Here is a 26,408-nt window from a genome sequence, read left to right as displayed (position 1 = left end):
CAAGATGGATAAAGAATATGGTGAATAAAAAACTGTATTCTGGCATTGCTCAATAACTCAAGAAAGGTGGCCAATGAATGTTTTTGGCTGAGGTGATTCCATCATTATAGAGTTACCGCTTAAAAGACCTGTCTCTGGTAGCTGCCAACCTGACCTCAGTGGTGAGCCCAAATACTTTGGAGTCAATCAGGTTCATATGGACACAGGTGGTCTTTAAAAAACCCCTGAGTTGAAACATTCAAGGCTTTAAAAAGGCTAGTATTAGTACTTTCCCGTTTGTTCACCTCTCATCAGATGTCAAACAAATATTCTGGTGGCTGAAGGTTGCATCCGTTCAAGTTTGTAGACAGTCCAAGTTTGTAAAGGCAGTCCTATGTAGAGAGCCTTAGATAACTTTTGCACTGGAAAAAGTTCAGCTAAATCAGTGCTTACACCTACTTTTTCTGAAGTCTGGGGTAGATATGACATGCACCTGTGGGTGAAGCAGCAGCTTGCAGGTTGTAGGCTGAGTTTTAGTGGGAAAATAAATAAATATGAAAAGGTTAAGGATTTTCTCCCTACTGTTTTCTCCTTAAACTTTCAGCTTCTTGACTCTGCGTTTGATTAGGTACTGTGTGTCTAGTTAGACCATGAAGCAAAATGCCAAAATAAGGCTTCTCTATTTAAAGCCCAAATGGAGCTGGATATGCTTTCCTCTTGATGGCACAGTTTAGTCCTTCAGATTTCCAAACATGTGCAGAGATAAAGGTAAACTAGGGCTTTTATTGATCAGCATTTTAGTTCAGCATAGAACCCAATCTTGAGTTATGTCGTGCTCTATAGGCCTAGCATAGCACATGGTTGTTGTTCTACAGCTGAATTTAACTGCGAAGCTGGCCAAAGTGCTGGATAACATGCAAACCCCTAATGTGGGGTTAAAAACCAGTTATTCAACAACCTGCCAGGAAAAAGTTGGATGCAGTTTGATAAGGTCTTTATCCAGCAGTGGATTGGTATGAATGAAAAATGGTGCCTTCATATCTCTCGGTTATTACAGTCCATAGATTGTTACATGAATAAATCATTGTGAACCTGAATTGTTCTTCCATAGGAAGAAAGAGGCTAAAGCATGGTCATTAGCTTGATTGAAACAATGCACTACATACCCAGAAAGCTAGCAAGATTAAATCCTTTAATCTCTAAAAGGGCAGCCACCCTATGATCAAATAAGCAAATTTTCTTGCAAAGTCTTAGAAGTAAATTGCATTCTCTTGATCAAAAGCACAGTTTACTCGTGATACAGTTAATTTAATTAGGCAACATGCCTTTCTGCTAGAAATCCTTTGATGTGACAAATCTGGGATGTATGAGTATTAACATATGGAGACTTGATTGATTGATTAATTCAGTAAATGCTGTTCTTCAAAGATTATTTCTGAGCTACAGCTAGGAAGTCCCAAACATAACAAAGAGAATTTCTCTAGAAGAGAAACATTTTGTGGAAATGTTGAGAGATGTTGTGGAAATATCCCTTCTTGCATCGTATGTCTTCTGTTGGTTTATCAATATTACCCATAGACAAATACTTACATTCTTCTATATGTGTGTATTGTTTTAGTTTCCAATTATTATAATAACAAATGACAAATTGAAATATTATCCAGTCTCCTGTGGTTTTGTTGGTGCATGGTGGGTGGCATCTGCAGAAATGGGCTGGAATGTAAATTTTGCCTTTGTTTGGGAATGCATAAGTAGCACTCAGTTTCCATTGTGTTTAAGAACCTCCAGTGTACATTTCTGCTGTTTGAGTACGTTGCCCTTATAAATGAGGGTTGCTTCTGTGAAGGTTTAATTAGCAAAAAAGAGACATAGAGAATAGGTAAATTAGCAGGTTCAAGGGGTCTCTCTTCCTATTTTCTATAAGACATTGCCTGCCCAGCAATCTTTTCTCTTTGACCACACATGTTCCCTGTCAGCTTTATATAGTTCATTCTGTTTCTTGGTCTGGCAGTGTTCTTGCCCAGGCTGAGTTTGATGTTGCTGAGTTTCGGAAATGAACTCTCCCTCATAGGAAATAACTAGTAACTGGCCACCTACTTATCCAGGGTTGAGCCCCATTGAATTCAGTGGAACCTAGAGACATAATATTTCAATTTGCCATTTGTTGTTATAATAATTGGAAACCAGCACAACGCACACATATAGAAGAACATTAAGTATTTGTCTATGAATTCAGTGGAACCTATTTCTTAGTAGGTGTATATAGAATTGAATTGTTTTAAATTCTGAACAAAACCCCTTTGCATTTTGGCTAGGCTTATAAATAAACTGTGGCTTTTTCTGAGTGAACTCCCCCCCCTTTTCTCTCCTGTTCCCTAAAAGTTGGGGACCTCCCCCCTTTCAGCTTTCTAGTCCTGAGCAATATCCTTGCTAGGTCCTCGTGTCCCTTGGCATATGAGTACAAGCCCATTCGATCACTTCAGTATGTAGAACTTGAATTTTCCAAGTGCCACACAGTGTTCCTTCTTCATTTACAAGGAGTAATTGCTTTAGTGTCACAATATCTGTGCTCTGCAATTCCCTATCTATTGACATTAGACAGCACTGAAAAACTTTTATATTTCTGTGAGCCTATCCAGTCAGATGATTTAGTTCTGTGGTTTTTTAAAATGTTCCATTGGTCTTTATCTTTGTTTTTAACTATGGTTTTATGGATTTTTGTTTTGAATTGGCTTGTATATTTTTAAGCCTGATTTATATTTTTTAACAAGCATAAAATAAACAAAGACAGGCAATCTTATTTTCAACAGGCAGGATTTAAACATCAATGAGGTCACAGAGCCACAGGCATGGCAAAAAAGAAAACGTTTTTGCATGGTGCCTAAAGCTATGTAATAATGGCACCAGGCAAGCCTACGGGGGGGGGGGGTCCACAAGTGGGGAGCCACTACTGAAAAGGCCCATTTTGCCTTGCTATCCTCTTGACCTCCTCAGGAGGGGACAAAGAAGAGCCTCAGTCAACAGTCACAAGGTCTGGGTCAGTTCATATGGGGAGAGGCAGTGCTTGAGGGATTGTGGTTTTGATCTATATCAGGCTTTATAGGTTAAAACCAGCATTCTGATTTGGTCCCAATCACATTTATCTGTGGGCAGATATAGCTGTTCTTCTAATACAGGAACACGAGACACCTCTTCTCTCTTGGAAAAGACCCCAAAAGATGGGAAAAGGTGTTATCAGAACACTAGTTTTACTAAGAAAACCAAACAGCTCCCCACACACTGGAACTAGAAATCATTTACTACTGAAACAGACTGCAAGCAACGTAGTACAGTGGTACTACGCCATGGAGGCGCAGGTTAATTCTGTGTCCAGGGCTGCTGTCTACCAACTCCACCTGGTACGCAGGCTGAGACCCTACCTGCCCGCAGACTGTCTCGCCAGAGTGGTGCATGCTCTACTTATCTCCTGCTTGGACTACTGCAATGCGCTCTACGTGGGGCTACCTTTGAAGGTGACCCGGAAACTGCAATTACCGGTAATCCAGAATGCAGCAGCTAGACTGGTAACTTGGAGTGGCCGCCGGGACCACATAACACCGGTCCTGAGAGATCTGCATTGGCTCCCAGTATGTTTCTGAGCACAATTCAAAGTGTTGGTGCTGACCTTTAAAGCCCTAAATGGCCTCCGTCCTGTATACCTAAAGGAGCGACTCCACCCCCATCGTTCAGCCCGGACACTGCGATCCAGCGCCAAGGGCCTTCTGGCGGTTCCCTCACTGCGAGAAGTGAGGTTACAGGGAACCAGACAGAGGGCCTTTTTGGTAGTGGCCCCACCCTGTGGAACACCCTCCCTTCAGATGTGAAGGAAATAAGCAGCTATCCTACCTTTAAAACACATCTGAAGGCAGCCCTGTTCAGGGAAGTTTTTAATATTTAATGCTGTATTGTTTTTAACACTTGATTGGGAGCTGCCCAGAGTGGCTGGGGAAACTCAGCCAGATGGGCAGGGTATAAATAATAAATTATTATATTATTATTATAATAAAAACTAATAATGGAACAAGCAATCTTTAACTAAACAACATGGATAGGGTACAGCTCCACCTGCTGTTGGAGGAGATTAACCACAGTTTTGGTATTTAAAGCATTCATAAAATTCACATGCTGTTGCCATTTCATCAAGAATAAACATCTGCCTTGTTATTTTTCATTATCTGAAGTGGCTCTTAGAGTCAGATTTTTAAAAGTTTTATGTCGCAACGTATATAGAATATATCTGCTTTTGACAAGTACACTACTTTAGACTGCTATGATATAGCTATTCACCTTAGCATCTCATTTTTTATGTCCTTGAGACCTTTATATTGAGGGGAGCATTGAGTCATGCAGATCTGTCACTTACAGTTTGAAGTGATAGATTCCAGGAATTGTTTTATCATGTGATCTACAGTTTATATTGACTAGGCCTAAGCTTACTTGTGTAATCATGTCCTTTTGAACCAATGTTTCCTTTGGACTAAGGTTTAGTTAGGTTTGTTGTGAAAACAACAACAAATAACTTATTTCATATTGAAATTTTAGGCAGAAAGGTATTTCCTCCCTTAAATACACTCCCCCCCCACCAGTTGTTGGGGGAAAATTAATTAAATTGAAATTACTTGACATCTAGGTGGGAAGAGGTGAGTTGTTAATTAAGTGCCCTAGGAAAGCAATTTTTCAAGATTTAATTGAAATGTTTGTAATGGGTTTAAGCAATGACTCTGCTGCGGCCTTGACATGGAAAGGTGAGAATGTGCATGGGTTTTAATTGCTGAAACTTGGTCAGTATTGAATAGCTGCTGAAGAACCACCAGCTTAAGACAAAAAAAACCCAACAACAGCAATGGGGTGGGATAGGATAGGACGTGATTCAACTCTTCAAATGCATCAGTGGGAGCAACATAAGTAAGAGAGAACAAATTTATTTAGGCTAAAAAGCAATTGTGGGTATACAAACCAATGGCTATCGGTGGTCTTTAACAAATTAGGGCTGGGAATAGGATTTTTTTTCTTAACTACTGGCGCTGAATATCTCTGGAATAGTCTCCCTAGAAGAGCTTTGAGAGCTAAGTGACCTTGAAAGCATTTTACCTTCAGTCCAGGGTTGTAAATAGATACTCCTCCAGTCCCATGTGGTGAATAAGAATCACCTCCGGGCAACAGTGCAAGGAAGTATTATACAAATTCGATTTTTCCTTCACTCAGGCTACAAATGGCTTATATGTATGGGTGTATGGGACACCATTATTTCCTCTCGCACTGGTGCCTAGTTGTTGGGTGTGGGGAGAGAGAGGACAGAGAATATTTGGTCACAGAGCTTAAAACAGAAATGAAGCTGAGTGATACCCATCAGTAGCCCAATCTTCCAATTAACAGGGCCTTTTTACATTCTAAATTCATGACTCGTGATATTATATTTATGGGACAGGCTCATTCAAGGAAGTTTATGGGACAGGCTCATTCAAGGAAGTTGCAAGTTTACAGAATAACTCTTCACCTCACTAGCAGTTAACTTGAAGCAAGGCTAGATAGCAGGGTTTGCTGCATGCGTGGGAACTTTAGGCCCACATGAGCTGTTGATTATTTCAGTATCTTACTTCTAAAATTACTCCCTCGTGACAATAACAGTGTTTCTCCAATACACAATTTTGGAATTGCAGCTCTAAAAACTTATCATTCGCTATGCAGCGCAATGCTTCACTTTGCCCATATGTCAAACTGAACTTATTTTATTATGTAATGGGTTTCCTAGCATGTTAGTGTCATCTAAAGCTGTATCTCTCTCTCTCTTTCAAAAAACCTTTTGCGTGTCAGATCCATATTTTTTTTTAAGCAGCTAATGTTGAAATGTGGTGTATAAAATTCTTTCTCTAGCAGAAACACTGCATGGAAGGAAATAGTTTTTTTAGTGTTACAGAATCTCTGCAGGAGGGATTTGGGCATGTTTTATTTTTAGGAACTAGACCTTCTATGGGAATGAAGAGATTTTAATATCATTCCTCCTGAAAGAATGAAAACCCATTGTACTGTACCTCACAACCCTTTTCTAATAGATCATCCTAGGATAAGTTATCAGATACCAACGCCTGTTTAGGATGATGCATGCAGGAGCTGTGCATGATAAAGTGTTACAGATGGAAGTACAGTTGCTTTTTGGTGCAATCTTAGTTGTAACTTCTGTGCATAGAAGTCTAAATCTGATGATGTTAAACCGTGTTATCTAGTGCTGTCTGGAGGCTACATACTATATCCAAAGAGTTGAGCAGATTTGGCAACAATCATGCTTCCTGGTTGTATAAGTGCCAGTACATTTGCTGCTGGTTCCCAGGAATTCAAAATGCATTTCTCTATTTTTTGTGTTAATTTAGGCCCAACCTAAAGTCCAATTGCCTTCTCAATCCGACCCACGGATGGTCTGGGAATCAGCGTGTTTTTACATGAGTAGACTGTGTGCTTTTATTTAAAGTGCATCTCTGGGTTATTTGTGGGGCATAGGAATTCATTCATTCCCCCCCCCCATATATATATATATATATATATATATATATATATATATATAGTCCGGCCCACCACATTCTCCAAGAGATGATGGACTGGCCCATGGCTGAAAAAGGTGGCTGACCCCTGATTTAGGTCTAAGCTCACACATTAGCTCAGATTTGGGTGTTAAGACATCAACTGATTCTGTAGGAATATTATTTGGCCCCTGTCCAATTATGTGCATGTACATATTTATTGATTTACTCTCTGAGCTATCTCCAGGGTTCAGGACACATAACAAGCACTTTGGACTCAGTCTTTTTCTCACACCCCCAAGGAATCAAATTGTTCCAAATGTTGTCTGGTAGTAATGCAAAGAAGTTGCAGTGTCTGGCTAGACAGCATCTAGGAACTGGTGGCCATACTTGTGCAAAATACATTTTGGGGGTGGGGGTGGGGTGGGCTCCAACCAATTTAGTTGGATATTACACTAGTATCCAATTACATATTTTCAAAGAAGGGAATAAACATTATTATGAGATGCAGAAGCATAATACAATATTATTATTATGCCGTAGATGTAGTGTATTTTGATTGCACTAAGGCTTTTGACAAAGTTCCCCATGATATTCTGGAGAAGAAGATGGTAAAATATGGGCTGGACCAGGTGAGTATTAGGTGGGTTTGTAGCTGGTTAGTGCTTATTAACGATTTATTGTCATCCTGGAAAAAAGTGACAAGTGGGGTGTCACAGGGTTTTATCCTGGGCCCATTGTTGTTCAATTTCTTTAAAAATGACTTGGATGAAGGTATTGAGGGGCATTCTTATCTAATTTGCAGATGACAACAACCTGGGAGGGGTAACTAATGGTGCAGAAGACAGAATAGGGATTCAAGATGACCTTAACAGACAACTGGGCCTAAACTAACAAAATGACAAATGTAAGGTTCTACATTTGGACAGGAAGAACAAAAAAATAGCTACACAGATAAAAGATGCAGGACACCTGGCTTGTGAAAAGAATCTAGTGGTCTTAGTAGACCACAAACCTAACATGAGTCAACAATGTGGTGCAGCAGCAAAAAAACTAATGCTATTCTAGGCTTAATCAATTGATGTTTAGTGTCCTGATCTAGGGAAATAATAGTCCCACTCTATTCTACCTTGGCCAGACCACGCCTGGAGTACTATGTCCAGTTCTGAGCATCACAATTTAAGAAAGCCATTGACAAGCTGGAACATGTGCAAGTACCAAGATGATAAAAGGACTAGAAACCAAGCCTTAAGTGAAACAATTGAGGTGAATTGGGTATGCTTAGACTGGTAAAGAGGAGATTGAGAGGAGATATGATAGCCACATTCAAATATCTGAAGGGCTGTCACATGGAAGATGGAGCCAGCTTGCTTTTTCTTCTTCCAGAGGCTAGGACCTGAACCAATGAGTTCAAGTCAGAAGAAAAGAGAGTCTAACTAAACATCAGGAAGAGTTTTCTGACAGCAAGAGCTGTTTGATGGTGGAACAGATTGAGGTGGTGGACTCTCCTTCCTTGGAGGATTTTAAGCAGAGGATGTCCATCTGTCATGTTTGATCTATTTGATATTCCTGCATTGCAGGGACTGGACTAGATGCTGTGGGGTCCCTTTCAACTCTACATTTCTATGATTCTATGGTGCCAACCAATTCCCCACCCCACTGGTGGAGAGAATTTGGGGGGAAGGGAAAGGCAATGACCTCCCCTCTCACTTCTCTTTGCAGATGGAATGGGCTTTGTTGAGTTCAGGTTAACAGAAAATTTAGTATGAACTCCAGGAATTAAATGAGAAGCATTTTTTCCTCTTAAGTAAATAGCATATTAAGGATATAGTGAACAGGGGCTTACCAAAAGGTATAAATTAAACAAAATAGTTTATGCTATAGCTAAGATGCTAAAAACACATTTATCCTCAAGTTACGTGGTATAACTTGGCCTTTGTCATTTCCTCTGTTCTCTTATATCCGCAAGTGGAGTAAGCTTATGCCCCAAGAATTAAACTTCTTGAGTATTAAATATTTTGGCTTTCATTGCAGGAAGTATTGAAATAACGAAACATTTCAGAAGCTCTCCCAGTAGGAAGTAACCGAATAAATTTATGATTTGACACATCTTGCTCTTGTGTTTCATATCACATTATTTTAGTCTCATCAGATGTGACATATAATTTGACTGCATAAACCACTGTGACACAATGCATAATGCCTGGTCAAATATTGAAATGAGCAAAAGAGCTTTCAAGCCCACAGTTAATGCAGCATTATAGAGTTTTGATAAGGATTTTCCTCCTTCCGATTGTAGGAAAATTGGATTGGAGGGATTTCACTTTCCTATCTGCTTTTTATTCTGTCTTCAGCATTTTCAGTGTCCATCTTCCTTCACGGTGGCATTGGTAGGACTTGAACATGAAACCTAAGGCGGGGATTGCAAACTTGTGGCCCTCCAGATGTTGTGGACCAGATGTTGTGGGCCACAACTCCTATAATCCCTGACCATGGTCTCATGGGTGTTGGAGCCCAACAACATTTGTCTGTAGTCAGCTCTGGCTAACACAAGGAGCTACGTAGAAGACCCAGCAATGAAGCCTCTTATCGGCAATTGGGCAAAGTGGGCTTTGTGCTAACTAGTTTTAGCAAGAAAGGTAGACTGTCATCTGAGAGGCTGTCCTTATATCTCTCTTGCCTTTAGCACACTGAGGTGTGGCTAATTATGTAAAAGTATAAATGAGACATTAAATTTGGATCTAAGGAGCTGAGCAGGTTCACTCACGGAACTCTTGATGTGAATAATAATAATGATGATTTTATTTGTGCCCTGCCCATCTGACTGGGTTGCCCCAGCCACTTTGGGTAGCTTCCAACAAAATATAAAAACACAGTAAGACATCCAACATCCAAAGTCCTTATATATAATGCAAGTAATTGTGTAGTATTGAATCATAATATTTCCTTACTCCATGGGAAAAGGGTGATTAAATAACATGGAAGTTGTAGGAGAGCTTGTGAATGTTCCCACAAATTGATGGTTTTCAGCTGCATGTGAATGGAGGCTGAAGTATTGATTCACACTGTCATGTGTGAATCAATATTATCGAGCAAAGACTGTGAAGGGAGATGGGGGCTGTGGGGTGAGATTCAGATTTAAGACTGTGGTTTGGTGAAGGTGGCCTCTGTTTCACATTACTTGTTGTTGCTTCTTTTGGGGGCTGCCACTACTGCCATTTCCAAACCCAGGGACATGATCCAGTCAAATATAAGCACTCTTTTAAGTTGAATTCAGTGCGTGAAAATTTAAGATCTAACTTTCCCATTGAAATCTGTGGAACTTCAAAGTGCTTTAGGTGTGAGTTTGCAGTGTGTGTTTCCGAAACCCACATTGTGCTTGCATTTCTGCTCTTGAGAAATGAGCCCAGTGAAGCAGTTTTCACCGAGGAAGTTTGTATTCTTAACTCCCCAAGTTTTAACTTGCTTCACTAGCCTGAAGTCATACAGCCCAGCCATAAGCCTGCCACTTCAATGAGACCTAACTCAAGAAACAAGTCTTGGAAAGCGGAGTAGAAAATGATACGTTGTTGATGTTTGTCATTGGGTACATTTGCTATTGCATATTGCATCTTTCTCTTCCATTTTGTGCTGTTAGTTCAGAGCATGCCCAAAATTGTATAGCTTACCTGACCAGTAGATCTCTAGATCAGGATGAACCCAAGCTGTCGTCCTCCTCTTCCTCCTCCTCCTCCTCTTCCTCATACAGTGGTACCTCAGGTTAAGAACTTAATTTGTTCCGGAGGTCTGTTCTTAACCTGAAACTGTTCTTAACCTGAGGTACCACTTTAGCTAATGGGGCCTCCCGCTGCCGCCGCGCCGCCATGCAATATCTGTTCCCATCCTGAAGCAAAGTTCTGAACCCGAGGTACTATTTCTGGGTTAGCGGAGTCTGTAACCTGAAGCATCTGTAACCTGAGGTACCACTGTATATCCCATGTGGCATCTCTTGTCAATTGTAATATTACAGAATCATGAAAGAATTTCTATGACAAAAAATTCATTGTTTATCCACTCTCCCTCTTACATTTTTCAACAGTGAAGACAAAATGTATATGCCTAATGAGCTTGGGAGAAAATTAGTTTTCTGCATATTACTTTGGTAGTCCTACACTTTTTAATATTTCTACTCACTTGTTAATGTGATAAAGGCGAAACACAAAGCTATAAAATAAATGTTCCACATTGTGACACAAACTACATTTTACTGTGACTTGAAATCAATGTTGGCATTATAAAAATTGCACATGTAGGTCACACACGTAAGGGTAATGTGTTCTATTAGCAGCTGGTGTGTTCATTTCCAATTGCTTATTTAGACAGGTCTGTGTGCAGATGACAATTTGAGCAAATGTAGCTTTTGCTGGAAAATCCATAAAGGAGCAAATGACAAAGTCACTGATACATTTCTTATTTGCGTTATTGTCTTGTGCCCCCTGTTTAACCAATAAACTATTGAAATACAAACAGGCAGTGTTGTAGTTAAGAGCAATAAGTGCATTAAAAATAGGCTCATATGAGATATGACTCCAAGAATCAGCATTTGAGAGATTTACATAAACAACAGCATAAAACAGTTATCATTTGAGTATTTTATAGACACTGCTACAGGATATGGTGGTAAGGTGATGGAAAACAGTGAGCAGGACATTTCCAACACAACACAAGCACAACAACATTTTGACTTGTCTGTATATATTTTTCTCATGTCTTTTTCAATATTAGATATGACTAAATCTGCCTGCAAATGTTTGTTCTTGGCATTGTTTCTACCATAATAGAAACATCATCATAATGAATGTCCTCCAGGCATACTGTATGAGTTTTCTTTCTGATTAATCTCCTCTACTCATTCAGATTCTTTATATGTTTTGCATAAATCTATATTGCTTTGTGCTAATGGCAGTGAAACCTCTAACATTGATTGGCTAAGCTGATAGGAAGCTGGAATGTTCAGAATAACCTGTTCGAGAAACAGATCTATCAGAATAATTCAGTGGGAAGTTATGAGAGTCCAGGGGTGCAATGTGGCTGAAAGGCAATGCAACAGGAACCAGAGAGAAGAGTAGGAGATTTGAAGATGGAGCAGGAAGGGGCTAGTGAGAGTGAGGCCTTTGAAGAACCTTCATAGTGCTTTAAGGTCAGGAAGACTGTGTTTATGGCTCTTGGTGTAATGTTTAGAAATATTCTGCATGTCTTTGTAGCATTTCTGGAAAGGTAGAAATTGGAGCAGTTCTAACCCAGGGCTGAATAGCTTTGTTTACACAGCTATGGAAGATTCTGGCAGGACTCAATTTAACTTGGAATCCACCCTTTTCAGAGCTGCTGCACATTTTCTCAAGCTATCCACCACAACCCCCGGGTCTCTTTCCTGGTCAGACACTACTAGTTCAGACTGTGTTTGCATATATTTGAAGAATATTCGTATCAGTATTGATTGTCATGGGCTAGCTGTACGCAGAGGAATGGTGGGAGGCACCAGCTTCTTCCCCAAGGGAAGAAGGCTCAGAGTCAGGGGGTTGGTGGTGGGGCAACAATGAGTGAGAAGAGGGAGAAGATTGGGAGGTGTCAGAAACTGAAGAGGTAACAGGGTTAATGACCAGGGAGACTCTATGTTGGAGAGAAGTCCAGCAGTAGAAGTGGCAGCAGAAGAGGAGGGCGGCCAAGAGGCAGACATGAGTTGGGCTGGCCCATTCCTGACATTGATATTGCCCAGAGATGCACCACTTTACACTTGTTTACACTGAACCACATTTGCTGTTTTAATGCCCGGTTTGGAGAGATAGTTTTGAAGCTCCTTGCCGTCCCTTTTTGTTCAGCTTTATCACTGACTATATTTTATTGCTCTAAGCACAGCAACCAAAATATTGGTTTCTGTGCTCTGCAAATATTTACAAATATTGAACTAAAAACTGTCTTTTTTCTAGGTCCAACATAAGGCCGCATTATGGAGAAACAAATACTCATAACTTCAAAATGCATACCTTCACTCGTGTAACATCCTGCAAAGTCTGTCAGATGCTTCTGAGGTAAGTGTCAAGGGAGCTGAATAATGATTAGAATTGCACCAAAGTTGGGAAAAAAACTATTGCATTGAATAAATTAATTAAAATTATCCGTCTGGCTAGAACAAGGTCTCCTGTTAAAAACTGATAGGATTTAAAATCCAACTTGCAGAAACTGATAATTCAGTATCAGGATAAATTTGGCTGTAGTGTCTAAACTGTATGAGTATTTGCAGCTAAATATATGGTTTTGCTGATAGTTAAATCCCATCTGTGCAACTGGTGGCTTGTGGGGTATGTAGAACAATTTTTTTGTTGCTCATGGAGTTCCTACCGAATTTTTATCAAGCTGAAAAAAAAATGTTTGCACAGAAAAGAAAAGAATAAGCTTTCATGTTTATGGGAGTGAATGAAGGAGCGAGGGAGAAATCCCACTATTTAATTTTAATGCTACATCCCTTCTTTCATGCATAATATCTTTGCTATGTCTGAGCTCATAACTGTGAAACCCAGAGTTATTGAAGGCACAAATGTTTACTCTCACTGTCAGCCATAAAGGGCTCGCAGAATGCCTTACATATCAATCAAAACAGAGCAGTCCATGTCCTTGGGATTCTAATATAAAAAAACACAACCTAAAAGGAAAATGTATTAGGCAAGAAGAGGGAAATAAGTGAATTCAGGTAACAGTGCTTAGTTAAAAGTTCTAATGATGAACTGAGATGAAAACAGTTCAAGGAGAGGCAGACCCAAACGTTGCTAGTCTCTTAGCTATGCAGATGGAATGGCCTTGCATCCTTTTTCTTCACATTTCTACTGTAGCATGGTGGAATGACTGCTGCCATGTGACAGTTGATAGAAGGAAGAGCCTGGCTTCTCAGCAGAGCTGACAGCATTATTATAGAATGTGGCCCTCCATCTCTGTGGTCTGGAAAATGAAGAGTTCGTTTAGAATAAGGAAGCTGGCAATTTCCTTTTTAAAAAAATCATATTTATTGAAATTTCCAAAAAGTCCAAAACATGAGAGGGAAAAAAAAAAGGAGCATTTGCATTTAAGGCCTTACTTTCATCAACATCTTTCCAGGACTTCCCCACCCTCCCCCTCTTGTATTCTATTTCCATTGGATTAGTTCCACAAGTTCTTACCCCAAATTTTAAACTTATTATAATTAGCCCATTATTCAATTTAATTAATTTTATATAACCACTTCCCTTTATATATTTTCTCCCCCCCTCCAAGGTCGACCCCAATTCCCTTCCACGAATTCCCCTTTTTAATACACACAGCAGAACAGAATAAAAAAAACCTAAAACAAACACCTTCAGAATATAATTTTACACCCTTTGGATTCCAGATCTCCCTCCCCCCTTTCCCGGTTTCGATCCCCAATGTCCATCAGTCTATCTGCTGTCAGCCTGGAGACCCCACGTCCATGTCCAAATCTCTCTCGGCTCCACTTTGCCGTCTTTTTAGTAGTCTTTAGTTTCAAACACCCAATCTTGGAGAAGCTCTATCTCAAGAAAGTCCATTTTTCTTCCATCCAGACCTCTATATTTAAGAGTAAAACTCGAATTCTGTTTCTTAATCCTTTTAAGTCTAGATGTCCCAAATGCTCCAACTTCCAGCTTAGTCCAATTCTTGTTGTTCTCTTTCCTCACTTTCCTCAGGTTTCTTTTCCTGTTCCGCTGCAAGAACATTCTAATTCAAAAACTTCTAGTTCCTCTACAGAGGCTTTATTTATTCAGGAACAAAAACTCGCGTCAAGTCCCTTCCATTCTTCAATAGATATGTCTATTGACTCCTTTAGTGTAGAGACCTCTGTAGACAAAATAATGTTTCGTTTTTGAGGCTTTCGCAGGAGATAAAAAGTCCTGTTCAATTCCATGAGTATTTTTCCACTTACCACCATTCTTGCAATGTCCCAAGACCCCCTCTAGAGGGGTTATGGTAACTTAGTTTCCTTCCAGATCACACCCAAAAGTCAAACTAACTTGTTATCCCTTGTTTTCAACAAATTTATATCCAAATTGTAACGAATCTAACCAGCAAAGTCATCATAACAAAGTTCTTTTTTTATTCTCCAACTTTGACAGCTACTTTGACAGCTGTCAAAATCTCTATATCTCTTCACCAGGCTCTCTCACGGATCACTCCCGGTTCCCGGGGGGTTGCACTTTAGCTCTCACAATCCACTCTTCTCTTCCAGCACAATTACTTGTAATTTCTCATCGTGAAATTAATGACTTTTATCAATAGAAAAAAAGGACTCTTCTCTCAACCTTAGTTGTCAGATCCTTGCTTTAAATCATCTACAACAGGGGGGAGACGGACTTCCTTTTTGCACCTCCCCCGCTCGTTCCGAATCCAAAATTCCCCCCCCCCTTTTAGGTCCGATTTCCAAATTACTCACGGGTTATTGTTTTTAGTCCAAATTTTCAATAGAAGAAGTCAGCACTCTTCGTCGAATGGCATGCGGCTTCGCTCGGCAGGGGAAGCAGAGGACTCATAGCACCACACCACCCCCCGTCCCCCGCTCCATAGCCTTTAAAAAGGCTCCTTCGCGGGTCGGGGGTGCAAACGGTGCCCGCCGAGTCACCAGGTCCATGGGCATCCGCGCCCATGGTTTTTGAGGGTCCCCGCGTCGCCGGCGCGGCGGGACCCAACCCCTGCCGAGCAGACTCCCTCCGGAGCTCGGAGGGAGTCCGCCATTCGGCGATGGCGCCAACCCAGAAGTCCGGAAGCTGGCAATTTCCTAGTGGTAATTTGAAAGAGTTTTTAAAAAGCTGGTGCTTGGTAAAAATAGCTTCTGTATTTAGAAAAGAAATAAAAATGGTGAAAACAAAAATGGTAGAACCCTTACTAGATATAACCACCAATAATCTTTTAAAAAAATGAAAAGCAGACCAAAGAGGTTAGTATGGTGTGGAAAGGTTCCAAAATGGAACTTTAGTTTTTCTAGCACTGAATCATGTAAAAACTCTGTAGCTGTAATTTTTATCCACCGCATGCCATAATTATTTCTAGTGTGAATTTTCAGACCTAGGTTTGGACCCAAAGAAGTAGCATGTGTCTGGATAACCAGAAAAACACACACACACACACACACACACACACACACACACACACACACACACACAGTTTTTCTTTTAGTAATTTCTAATACTGAGGAGCCAAGCTGTTGTTAAGTTTAAAAAGTTGCTTCTCTCCTCTGGAATGGCAATAATGAACATTCTGGTTGCTTATTCAATTTTCCTCTGCATGCACATGCAACTTCTTTTGATCCTAACACTCTGTTCCTTTCATTATTTCAGTTTCAAAATGTTTTTTCATGGTGTTCCTGAAGTTAGCATTCTGACAGCTTGCTCATTGTTATGAGCCACAGTCTTTATTTGCAGTCTGTTTTCTCCACAAGTGGTCCAGAGAAATTTCTCTCTTGTAAACTGTACTATGGCCAGAACACAGAGAATATTCTATGAATGAGGTGATTGGAAGGTTAAGTGTCTATGAAAAGATTTTGGTCAGTTAAAGTCAGTGGAAATGAAAAACCATCGAGCCTCATTCCTTGAACAGTTTGAAGCAACATGTGGCTATTACTAAACACAATTTACTCTTTGTGGAATAAAGAGTGGAACCTCAGCTGGATGGCCCCAAAACCCCGAGAAGCCTTTATTGTTAATGAGCCATAAAGTTATTTTTTCCTTAGATAAGCCATTTCTTCTTTCTTCACCGCCCCTGAAAGATTTATTGCACATTAAAAAATGTATTTCTATTGTAATGTGTTCTCGGTTATGGAAGGTAATACAGAAATTGTGATGATACAGTGCATTTATGTGAAAGCAAAAAAGAAATAATGAATTCCTGTGCCCTGATTTGCATGTCATATTAAACCATAGTCAAAAGCAAACTATGGTTTAATGTGAACACAGAGTGTTAGTACACAGTGCTGAAAACCTCTCCCACTGCTCCTCCTTCCCTCCTCCTGTTGCTATGCTCCTGGGAAGCAAGGCAGAATCTGGCTTGTTGTGGTATTTGAACCCAGACTTGTTTCCCTCCAGTGCCTTCCAATACAACTTTCCAAACTGCCTTGCAAATAACATGGTTGTACACAAAAGTTTGAGTTTTTTCTTCTAATTTCCACCACCGTCTTACTTTGTATTGCAGGGGAACCTTTTGTCAAGGCTATTTATGTTCAAAGTGCGGAGCTGGAGTCCACAAAGAATGTTTGGGAAGGCTAGACAATTGTGGCAGAGCTAATTTGGGTGGTAAGTCATTTTTATTGTTTGGGATAAATTTTTTAATTAGGCCATAAAGCTTGCCGGTTATAATTAAGACTTAATTTTCTTCTAATTTGTGTTCGTTGCATTGCAGATATTCTTTTGTAGTGATCTTTTATAAGCATAATTATAATTGCATTTTGAAGTCCTGGAATAAGAGACTCATAGAACTGTAGAGTTGGCAGGGACCATGAGGGCCATCTAGTCCAGCCCCCTGCCATGCAGGAACCTTTTGCCCAACGTAGTGCTCGAACCCATGGCCCTGCAGTTAAGCGTCTCATGCTCTACCTCAATATGTTGCAACATGAAACAGCAAGGGTGGGATAGCTACAGTCCGGGTGCCTCAGAATTCTGGTGGAGGTCCAGATCCCCACACACAACTGCGGGCTGTTCAACCTTTTTCCACTGGGAGCCACATGCAACAGTGATTCAGGGGCTGCATGCCAGTGTATGTAGCTGGAACGAATGGTGACAATAATGTGATGACAATATGATTTATGTAATTAACTGGGCATTTTACATAAGTGATGAAATTTCATCACAGTGGGACAGTAAGACAAATAATGTAGTTTTTGGAAGAAGACAAACTGCAGCAGAACAGACAATGCTGCATACAGGGAATGGTGGAACAGAAAACGATGCCTTCTTACATACCTAGGCTCAACTCAAAATGGGTCCAGACTTCTCAGTGCTGTAGTGAAAGTAAGATTTTCAAAGCTATCGCAATTCAAAACCCCATCCCTGAAAATAAATATATTTGAGATACTTCCCTGATTAAACTTTCCTGCCTCTTATCAACATGGATATGTTGTCCTAATGTAATATAAGACATTTGACTATAATTATGTAAGGTTCCCTTTGAAGAAATTTCAATAGCATTTTTCTTTTGATTTGTCACTCCCAGGGGCATGACAAAACAGCCAGGTCCACACAAAATGCTATGCCATGGTTTGTTTAGGTAGAGGTAAAGGGACCCCTGACCGTTAGGTCCAGTTGCGGACGAATCTTGGGTTGCGGTTATCATCTCGCTTTACTGGCCGAGGGAGCTGGCGTACAGCTTCCGGGTCATGTGACCAGCATGACTAAGCCGCTTCTGGTGCACTAGAGCAGTGCATGGAAACACTGTTTACTTTCCTGCCAGAGCGGTACCTATTTATCTACTTGCACTTTGTCGTGCTTTTGAACTGCTAGGTTGGCCGGAGCAGGGACCGAGCAACGGGAGCTCACCCCGTTGCGGGGATTCAAACCGCCGACCTTCTGATCGGCAAGCCCTAGGCTCTGTGGTTTAAACCACAGCGCCACCCGTGTCCCATGGTTTGTTTAACAAGCCACAAATTAACCACAAGTTTTCCCACGGATTATCAAGCAGACCATGACTTGTCCCGTCCCCCCTCCCCCCGGCCAGGTTTCCTTTATTTTAGCTGTTCTTGCCTTATGCTGTGCTTTATTTATTTAGGTATTTTATATACCACTCCATATTTCAAAGAAATCTCTGAGCATTTTACAGCATCATAAAAATCACAAATAAATGCAAAAAGAATGTAAAAATCCACATTTAAAATAACTCAAAACAAATAGATAAGAGATCCTCTTAAAACATCACTATAAACGAGAACAACATCATGTGGGTAGTATAATAAATTGCAGCAGATCTAGACAATTGAAATACAACAGAGATAATCAGCTTCATCCACCAGCCTGCATTTATAGGTAGCAGCAGCATTCTCACTTCTGCTGTTCTTGTAGCTTCATGTGTGGCTGGGGTAGGGTGGTCAAACAAACCATCGTTCAGATAAGGTGCTGTGTTTGCACATAACACAAAGCCATAGTTAAAACAAACCAAGGTTTGTAAGCCAACAATAAACTCAGGGTTAAATAAACTATAGATTAGTGTTGTGTCTCAACCAGGCCTTTGTGGAGAGCATTTCAATTTTCCCCCTTCCCTTTAGATTTTATTCAGATTAGATGCCAGAGCTGAAAACCGTTATGCTTTTGACAAAACAATCTAAGTATGTTCACGATTAGGTCATTTTTAATGCATTTCTAATTTTAGGAAATTGGACAGAGGTTTTAAATAAAGCTGAAAAAGAACATATTGCCGCTTTGTTGTTGTAAAATGATAATTTATTCAATTCCTTAATCCACAAGGCTGTCTATGTGTGATCTGTGCCTCTAGCCTTCAAACTGAAATGGTTTAATTGCACCCTGAAAAGGACTTGGGAAGAATATGCAAACCTTAGTATAGTTGATAGGGTGACAAAATGCAAATAAGTACAGGGCTCCTGTACCTTTTAATAGCTGTGTCCAAGATAATTTCTGAAGATGCAACTTTTCACCTGCTTACATTGCTGCTTCTGAAGAACTATTATAGGTACAGGAACATTGTTCTTTTGTATCTGGTCAGTCTATTCATTAATCAGGGCTTCAGGGTGGTTAATTTGAGGGTGGCTAAAAAACCCTGCATGATATTTGCATTTTGTGATTAGAAAATCTGTTTGCATCCCAAAATGAAGCTCAGTAGCAGATGCTTGCATAAGGCTGCACCAGTCTCAAGCCAGAGGCTCTGGCAAGGAGACTGAACCCTATAATTCCCTGCACCATCTTGGTAGCTTGCAAGGGAGAGAGTTGCTGGTTTAGCCTTTGCCATCTTCAATGCCGAGTCTGCAGATGACCAGAAAGAGGAGCCTGTACAGCAGGAGTCAGGATGTGATACAAGGAGCTAATAGGGTTTCTTTTTCAGCAACTTGTTGCTCAAGTGTAGACTGAGGTGCTCCCCAACTCTTTGCTGAACCACTGATTGCTTTATTGCACACACAGACACACACACACGCACTGACACCGCTTTCCATCCTGGCTACCTGTCAGGTAGATAACTGGAAAAGAAAGGAAAGTGGAACCTTCTTCCTGAACTTCTAATTAGAAGTTTATGCGATAAGACGAATGAATGTACCTTGGCAAGATTTAATCCTGCAGAGGTTGATGGAGACATATTTTACCAGACCAGTGGTAAGCTGAATCTGATTTAATCAGAGGTAGTATCAGCAAGTATCCTTTTGTATTACTGTTTAAAAGGGATGAATGTAGAGCTAAAAGTTGACAAAAATAGGTAGAAATATTCAGTCTTCATAGTTGCCATGTGTAAGGGCCAATCCATACATTAGTAGAGGCAAATCTGCCTCGGTGTGTACAGGCAGTTCATGGTTCCCTTGTGAGCCTACATCTATGGTGAACACATTGCTGCTTTCACACATACACTTGAAACATCTCAAATGCTGAGATATCAAATGTAATGTGTGAACTGGCCCTCAGCCAAGCTTGGCTGCCCTCATGCCTTCCCTTGTTTTAGTAACATGCAGATGCAACACAGAACCATGGCATTGTGTGTGTTTGGCTGTGCATACATGTTGTGGTTTTATGTGTACATCTAAAATGTCGCAGAGGCATGCATTTTTAAGTTCACCATGTTGAGATTTGAGACATTGTGTCCTAAGGGCATTTGGCTGCCAGGTGTGAGAGATGGATTGCTAAGTCGGTGGTGTGATCCCACAAGGAGATTCTCATGTTCTTAAGACCAGTTTGGACTTGATGTTTCCAAAGTGGTCTATTCAATATTATGTTTTCAGTTAGGCAAAGTGCAGGGATAAAACTTGGAAACCTGCCTAGAAATAAACAGATCTAGCAGTTGCATTACGTAATATGTATTGCCAAACAGTATGAGTTGTACTTCATTTCAAGATAAGCTATTCAAATAAAGTGGAGGGCAGGCCCACTCATGTCTTGGACTGTATACTCTGAGCATACATTTAAAAAAATGCCCAAAGTTGAACTTTGTTCATAGGAGTGGCCATTTTAGATGTGGCTCATGCAGTTTCTTTCTTAGTTTTCTCTGTCTTTTTATAAGAAATAGTGTTGTTTTAAACTCTCCACTTTCCTACGTAGTGGGAAGCTGGTACAGTAGTGTTGCAGGATCAGTTTTATTATGACAAGATATTATTTGGAGATTTAGGCTGCAATCTTCAACAAACTTACTATGGAGAAAACTCCATTGAATACAGTGGGGCTTATCTTTTGAGTAGTATAAATATGATTGTGCTCTTTGGGTGTGTTTTGCAGCATTTGTTGATTTACATGTATATAAGCAGAGTGTGTGTGTGGCGGGTGTGTGTGCGCGTGTGTGTATGTGTATATCTATCTGTATATATATATATAGATATATATATGCATACCAATAAGACAGTGCTTGTCTTTAAAGCAGGATTAGTGCCTTAAAACTACCAGCACAACCGTACAACAAGACTGCTTTATGTCAGCCAGCTGCAGAATTCTGGTTTCTTTTCCTCCTTTCTGTCCAGATTCTTGTTTTTGCAATATCTACTTTATAAACATACAGTTGGAATTGAAAGAGAGAAGGTAGCCCTAGCCCAGCAGAACATCAGTTTAGTACTAAACAATATTTACAGCTACTTGGGAAAGCCAGAAACCTCTTCTTAATCTTCGATACCCATCTGCAAAACTTAGAGCTTCTTCTTCCTTCTTCCAAGCCGCAATGGCTTGGGGTATGGCCGGTGAGATATTTGATTGAATCCCCCCACTCCACCCCTTCTACCAGTGCCATGACGCAATCTGATTCTGAAGCTCCCTTCCAAAAAGAACTACTGTTTGATAAATGTGAATTCAAACTCCCTTGGGATGCACAAAGCTGATTCCTCTGTTATTTGGATGCAGGCCATTGTATTTGCGGTAATAAGAAGTGATACTTAAGGGCTATCTGTGGTGCACAATCTATGATTGTTCAAACAGAAGTGCTAGTCACTACTTGATGCTGCAGTCAGTAAGTGATGACTACGCCAAGGGTAGTAGACCAGCCTGTAGCCTTGTCTTAATTTAAAAAACAAAAACAAAACAAGAGAGGGTGTCTACAATTAATACACTTTAGAAAAAATTAAGGTAAAGCTAGATTAATTTTGTAGCATGCTTTCAAGTTTGTTGATACTGGGTTGTATTCGCCCCTGCTGTTCTGCTCATACAAAAGGCTTCCACTTGCACAGTGGGACTTCCCCCTCCTCTCCCTTGCAGCTCCTTATGCACCCTGATAATCTGCTCCAAAGTGTTGAAAGACCTTCTGGAGCTGTGTGTGTGTGTGCGTGTGCGCGCGCAGGGAGAGGATAGCATGGGGAAGTCCTACTGTGCAAGCGAAATGCTCCTCCTGCAGCTTTGATGCAACTCACTCTAACCTAAAAGTAACATTATTAAAACACCTTTTCAAAATTATGCATATTAGAGCATAATTGCCAGCTTACCGTTAATAAATTCAGGTTACAAAAATCAATAAACAGTGACCATTTGCCTATCAATTTTTTGACAATTCTCCTCTGATATATATCTATTAAAAAAAAACCCTGTTATATATCTATAAAAAACATTTAAGTTTGGTGTTGGCAGTTTCCAATATTTAGTAAAAACTAGCAGTTGTTACCATATATAACTAACCTTACATTCCTTTCATATTAGGTTGAAAAACAGGTAGCAAGTCTAATAGTATAGTGTTTGATAATTTCTTTCTTAAAATGTTCATTTTCTTCCGATAAACTTTTGTGTATGGGCATCCCCACCTCATATGGCTGAAGTTTCCTTGACTTTTCAAAACATTTACAGCAATGAAAAGTACAGCTCTTAGTAATTGTATTTGTTGCTACTGCTTTATGTATGCTTGTACTTCACATAAGAGAGTCCAAATTCCAGCATAACAAGTTATTTTATTGGGAATATCTATGGCATCACAATATATTGTATGAATGCAAAAACCTCTTGGAAAACATTATTGTCAGAATGCAAAATAAATAAGGATTTTGCATTCTCTGATGTAATACTTCCCAGATTCATTTCCTTTGGCAAGAGAAGCTCCCATGCTGTCTCCTGAAGTCTTGCACTGCAGTGCAAATGTTGAATCTGTAAAGTCTGAGCTTCTGAGTTTTCCCTTTCATCAAACTATTTCAGAATGTATATAGCTGATTTGTTGGTTTGGAAAGCTGCGTGTCGTCAGAGTTAAGCATAAACTTGAATCTGTTTATGGCTGTTCAGTGCTGCTTAACCTGAGCCAATAAAACTAAGTGAACACAGTTTGCAAAATAACGAGCTGAGCCCCAGGGCTGGTGGAGCATAAAACAGGTATCAGCTAGCTAAACAAAGCAGCTCCGTGTACTCTCACCAAACCGCACAGCAAGGAATTACTGTTGAACGGAGTGAACTTTCAGTTTCTGACCATGCCAATTTTTACGTTTGTTTCAGAACCCGGGACCCTGAAACATGAGGTAAGTGCAACTTTTTGAAGTTTGGGTTGACATTTATTTTGTGGCTGATCTAAAATGTTCCATTTTTCATTGTTATTTTTTGGTGTTAGTGCTGGGATCACTTAAGGCATTTTGTGCTTGTGCTCTGGCAAAATTGGATTAAAAAGATAGTGAAAGTGTTGAATCTGCTCAAGATTACGAATTTTCAAGTCCCATTGGTTTCAGTGGGGATAGTGTATAATACTCTTTAGAAAAAGGAAAATACAAGGAGACTTAAGTTGCCTCGTGCCCCAGATTTCTTATTAATTTCATGGGGCTGATGTTTTCTCTAGACTTCCTTGGTGTTCAAGATATTAGCAGAACATGTATAAAAAAACCAAGTAATGGTTCAGTATGATAAACTACCATGGGATTTAGCAGAAGAATTACAAGTGGTCTAATTTTTTTGCAACCTACTGATGTAAGAGTAATGCATGAGTATAAAGTTCAGCAATTCTCAATCTGTGTGCTGTAAAATGTGCAGTGAAATGCTGATTTCTGAAGCTGAATTCTTTGCCATGGGATCACTTGGAGAATCTTTAATATTGTGACAGAATGGTATTGGGCACATATTCCATGAGATGACAATAATCCCAGAATACTGTGTTAATTTTGGTACATTTGCAGAAAGGTTTCTTTTCTCTTGGTTTTGGGGGGAAATGTTGCATTTATTCTCTTGTATCCTTTTATACTGCCCTGAAATGTGGGGCTAAGTTAAACACGGATAATGAAAAGGCTGCTTGGGGAGCGTTACTTAACTGTACATTGTATTATACCATGCAATGCTTATATTTTTTGGTAGCATGTTTCATTTCCATTTGGAAGGGGATTTATGTCAACTGGGAGCTTAAGACTTCATTGGAAGTGTGGATTTACCCCTAAGCAGCATTTTCCATACATTCTCCAGCAATGAGGCAACACAGGGAAATTACTTGGAACTAACAATTGATCCTTAAGCAAATGAAGTTGGTTCTCAATAAGTCTTAAGTAATAAAAGTGGAATTAGAAATTCTCTCTCTCTCTCTCTCTCTCTCTCTCTCTCTCTCTCTCTCTCTCTCTCTCTCTCTGCCTTGCATTATATTCTCCATTCTCTGTGTAACAGTGCTGGACACTTAGGGATGATTCCATCAGCGCTGGATTTAGGGTGTTGCGGGCGGCTGCAAAATAATAATCTTATTGAGAAGATCCACCTAAAAGCCCGCCCCTTGTTCCATTGATGCACAGGAATGGAAAACATTACGTTCTGCAAAATAGATGGACAGTAGTGAGATGGCTCCTGAGGTGGTAAATCCAGGATGAACACCACTGGGAGCTTCCATGTCCTGGAAGGCTCTTCTGTGAATGAGCCAGTTAATGATTACTAAGCAGTAAAGCCCATAAAAAACATGTGTCAGTTGGTGTTGGGGCTCTCTGACTTGCACCTACTTTGACAGTGCAAAGGTTCAGGCCAACGTGGTGCCTGCATGTGCAAATCGTTACACACCAATTCCTGTTGGTTAGTAGGGCCTGCACAATTCTCAGTCTAGAGGCTCGGCACGCATGGCTGTAAAACGGTGCTCTGTTTCCTGAGGAGATTATATAATCTCAAAGTACAGGTTGGTTGATTGCAGAGCTCCAAGAAGGAGGGAGAAGTTCACTGCAGTATAATTATTGTTTGTGTCACACTCTTGACCAGAGTCTTTTTTGCTTGCACATGATGTTTCTTATGTCTGGCGATGTGATGTCAAAGCTACTGAATGTTCCTTGAGAGCATTTCTCCTCCATAGAGCTTGGTGGAGGAGGCCTTGCTGAAGTCATCGCCACTACTTTGCAGGCTGGGTTGGCCTGCCTCAGGCAGTAGAGTTTGGAGTAGTGTTACAGGGCAGCGATTTGTTAATTACTTTACAAAAATGCATATTTTGCTGCATTTTTAAGTGTTTCAAAACATACATTGTACCTCCTAACTTGTAACAGGCAAGTGTGGTTAAAAAGTAAGAGATGATTTTTTTAACCCCCATCTGAACATTCTGCTTTCAGCACCAAAATGTACAGGGCCACCTCTTGGCCCTGCAGTTTTCAAGACTCTTGTTGACTTGGTCTTTTAAGGTAGTCATTTATTATGTAATGTTATGTAATGTTCTACTTTCCCCTTCCTCCCAAACTTGCCTTGGAGGTTAATAAAAATATTTAAAAAGAAGCTTCTTCTGTAAACGGCTGTTGCAGAATTATCTCATGTAGCGTGCAAAATAATCAGGGCCTCCGTTCGTTCTCAAAATTGCAGCTCATTTCTTCCACTCTAGCAAGGAACATAAAAGTGAAGTAGAAATTACTTTTTATTATAATTACATTTGCAACAGCCTCATACGCTTTTATGTGGTCAGTTAGAGCTTCACTGTAAATGAAAATTGAAGCTTTTGAAGCCTTCTTCTTTTTTATTGGAAAGTGAAAATGGCTTTAGTTATATGTAAATTGGGAAGCTGTACACGTTTTTAGTGAGATCATGGGCAGAACAGACATGCAGAACATCTTCTGCAGAGTAACAGCTGCCTGCTTTTTTAAACACACAAATGCAACCTTCTCACCACTGCCTATACCAAGTAAATTCTGCAGAAACCTTTAATGACAGATGGTCCGTCTGAGGGATGGGAAACAACACTCTTTGTACGTGGTGAGCTTTGTCTGTAATTTATATTCCATACTTCTACACATTTTATGTCTTACCTTGAAAGTAAATTTTAGGAAGAGGGGATTATTACAATTTTTTGCATCAGCTTCTCCTGTTGGGCACTGTGACATGCAACATGAGGGGGGCAGGAACTGTTGCAGTGCCTGTCCAGGGTGAGAGAGAGTGTGCAAGCACTATTTGGCTTCCACTGAGGACAGCAAAATGTCTTGGGCCAGCCCTTCTAGGAAAGTCAAAGGAGTGTGGAGACTAACTGGATAGGAATGGGTTTTCAAAACAAGTATCTAACTTGTGCTTTTCAAATACACAGAGACGACCAAATGGACTCCGAAAGAGCTCCAGGCATATGGACCCAGGTCTGTGTTTCTCTTTTTCATCATTAAAACTTTAGAATTAGCACAGGATAATTAATGGTTTGAATCTCATTATCAGATGTTATTTATACAGCTTCTTTCTTTTGGGGGAACGAGTTCCACCAATCTGACCCACAAGGCATCTCAGTGATAGCAGTAAGATGTAAGCTGGCAGATGTAAGTCTGATCTTAAAAGTCTGTTGTATTCTTTT

General features: G+C 40.2%; 1 protein-coding gene across 4 annotated transcripts in view; it reads left to right on the top strand.

The window, feature by feature from the left end:
• The window catches only part of VAV3 (vav guanine nucleotide exchange factor 3), a 214,802-nt gene that overhangs the window by 131,409 nt on the left and 56,985 nt on the right, over positions 1 to 26,408 (top strand). For all 4 annotated transcript variants that reach the window (XM_081917452.1, XM_081917449.1, XM_081917450.1 and 1 more), the window contains exons 16-19: positions 12,500 to 12,601; positions 16,740 to 16,840; positions 23,141 to 23,163; positions 26,154 to 26,199. In XM_081917452.1, coding sequence (XP_081773578.1) covers positions 12,500 to 12,601; positions 16,740 to 16,840; positions 23,141 to 23,163; positions 26,154 to 26,199 — 272 coding nt within the window. The remainder of the gene's footprint in view (positions 1 to 12,499; positions 12,602 to 16,739; positions 16,841 to 23,140; positions 23,164 to 26,153; positions 26,200 to 26,408) is intronic.

Source organism: Podarcis melisellensis (assembly GCF_964234715.1).
Source record: "Podarcis melisellensis genome assembly, chromosome: 6".
In the NCBI taxonomy this organism is placed as follows: Eukaryota; Metazoa; Chordata; class Lepidosauria; order Squamata; family Lacertidae; genus Podarcis; species Podarcis melisellensis.
The sequence above is the reverse complement of the archived record's forward strand: the minus strand, read 5'-3'. Positions and strand labels throughout refer to the sequence as shown.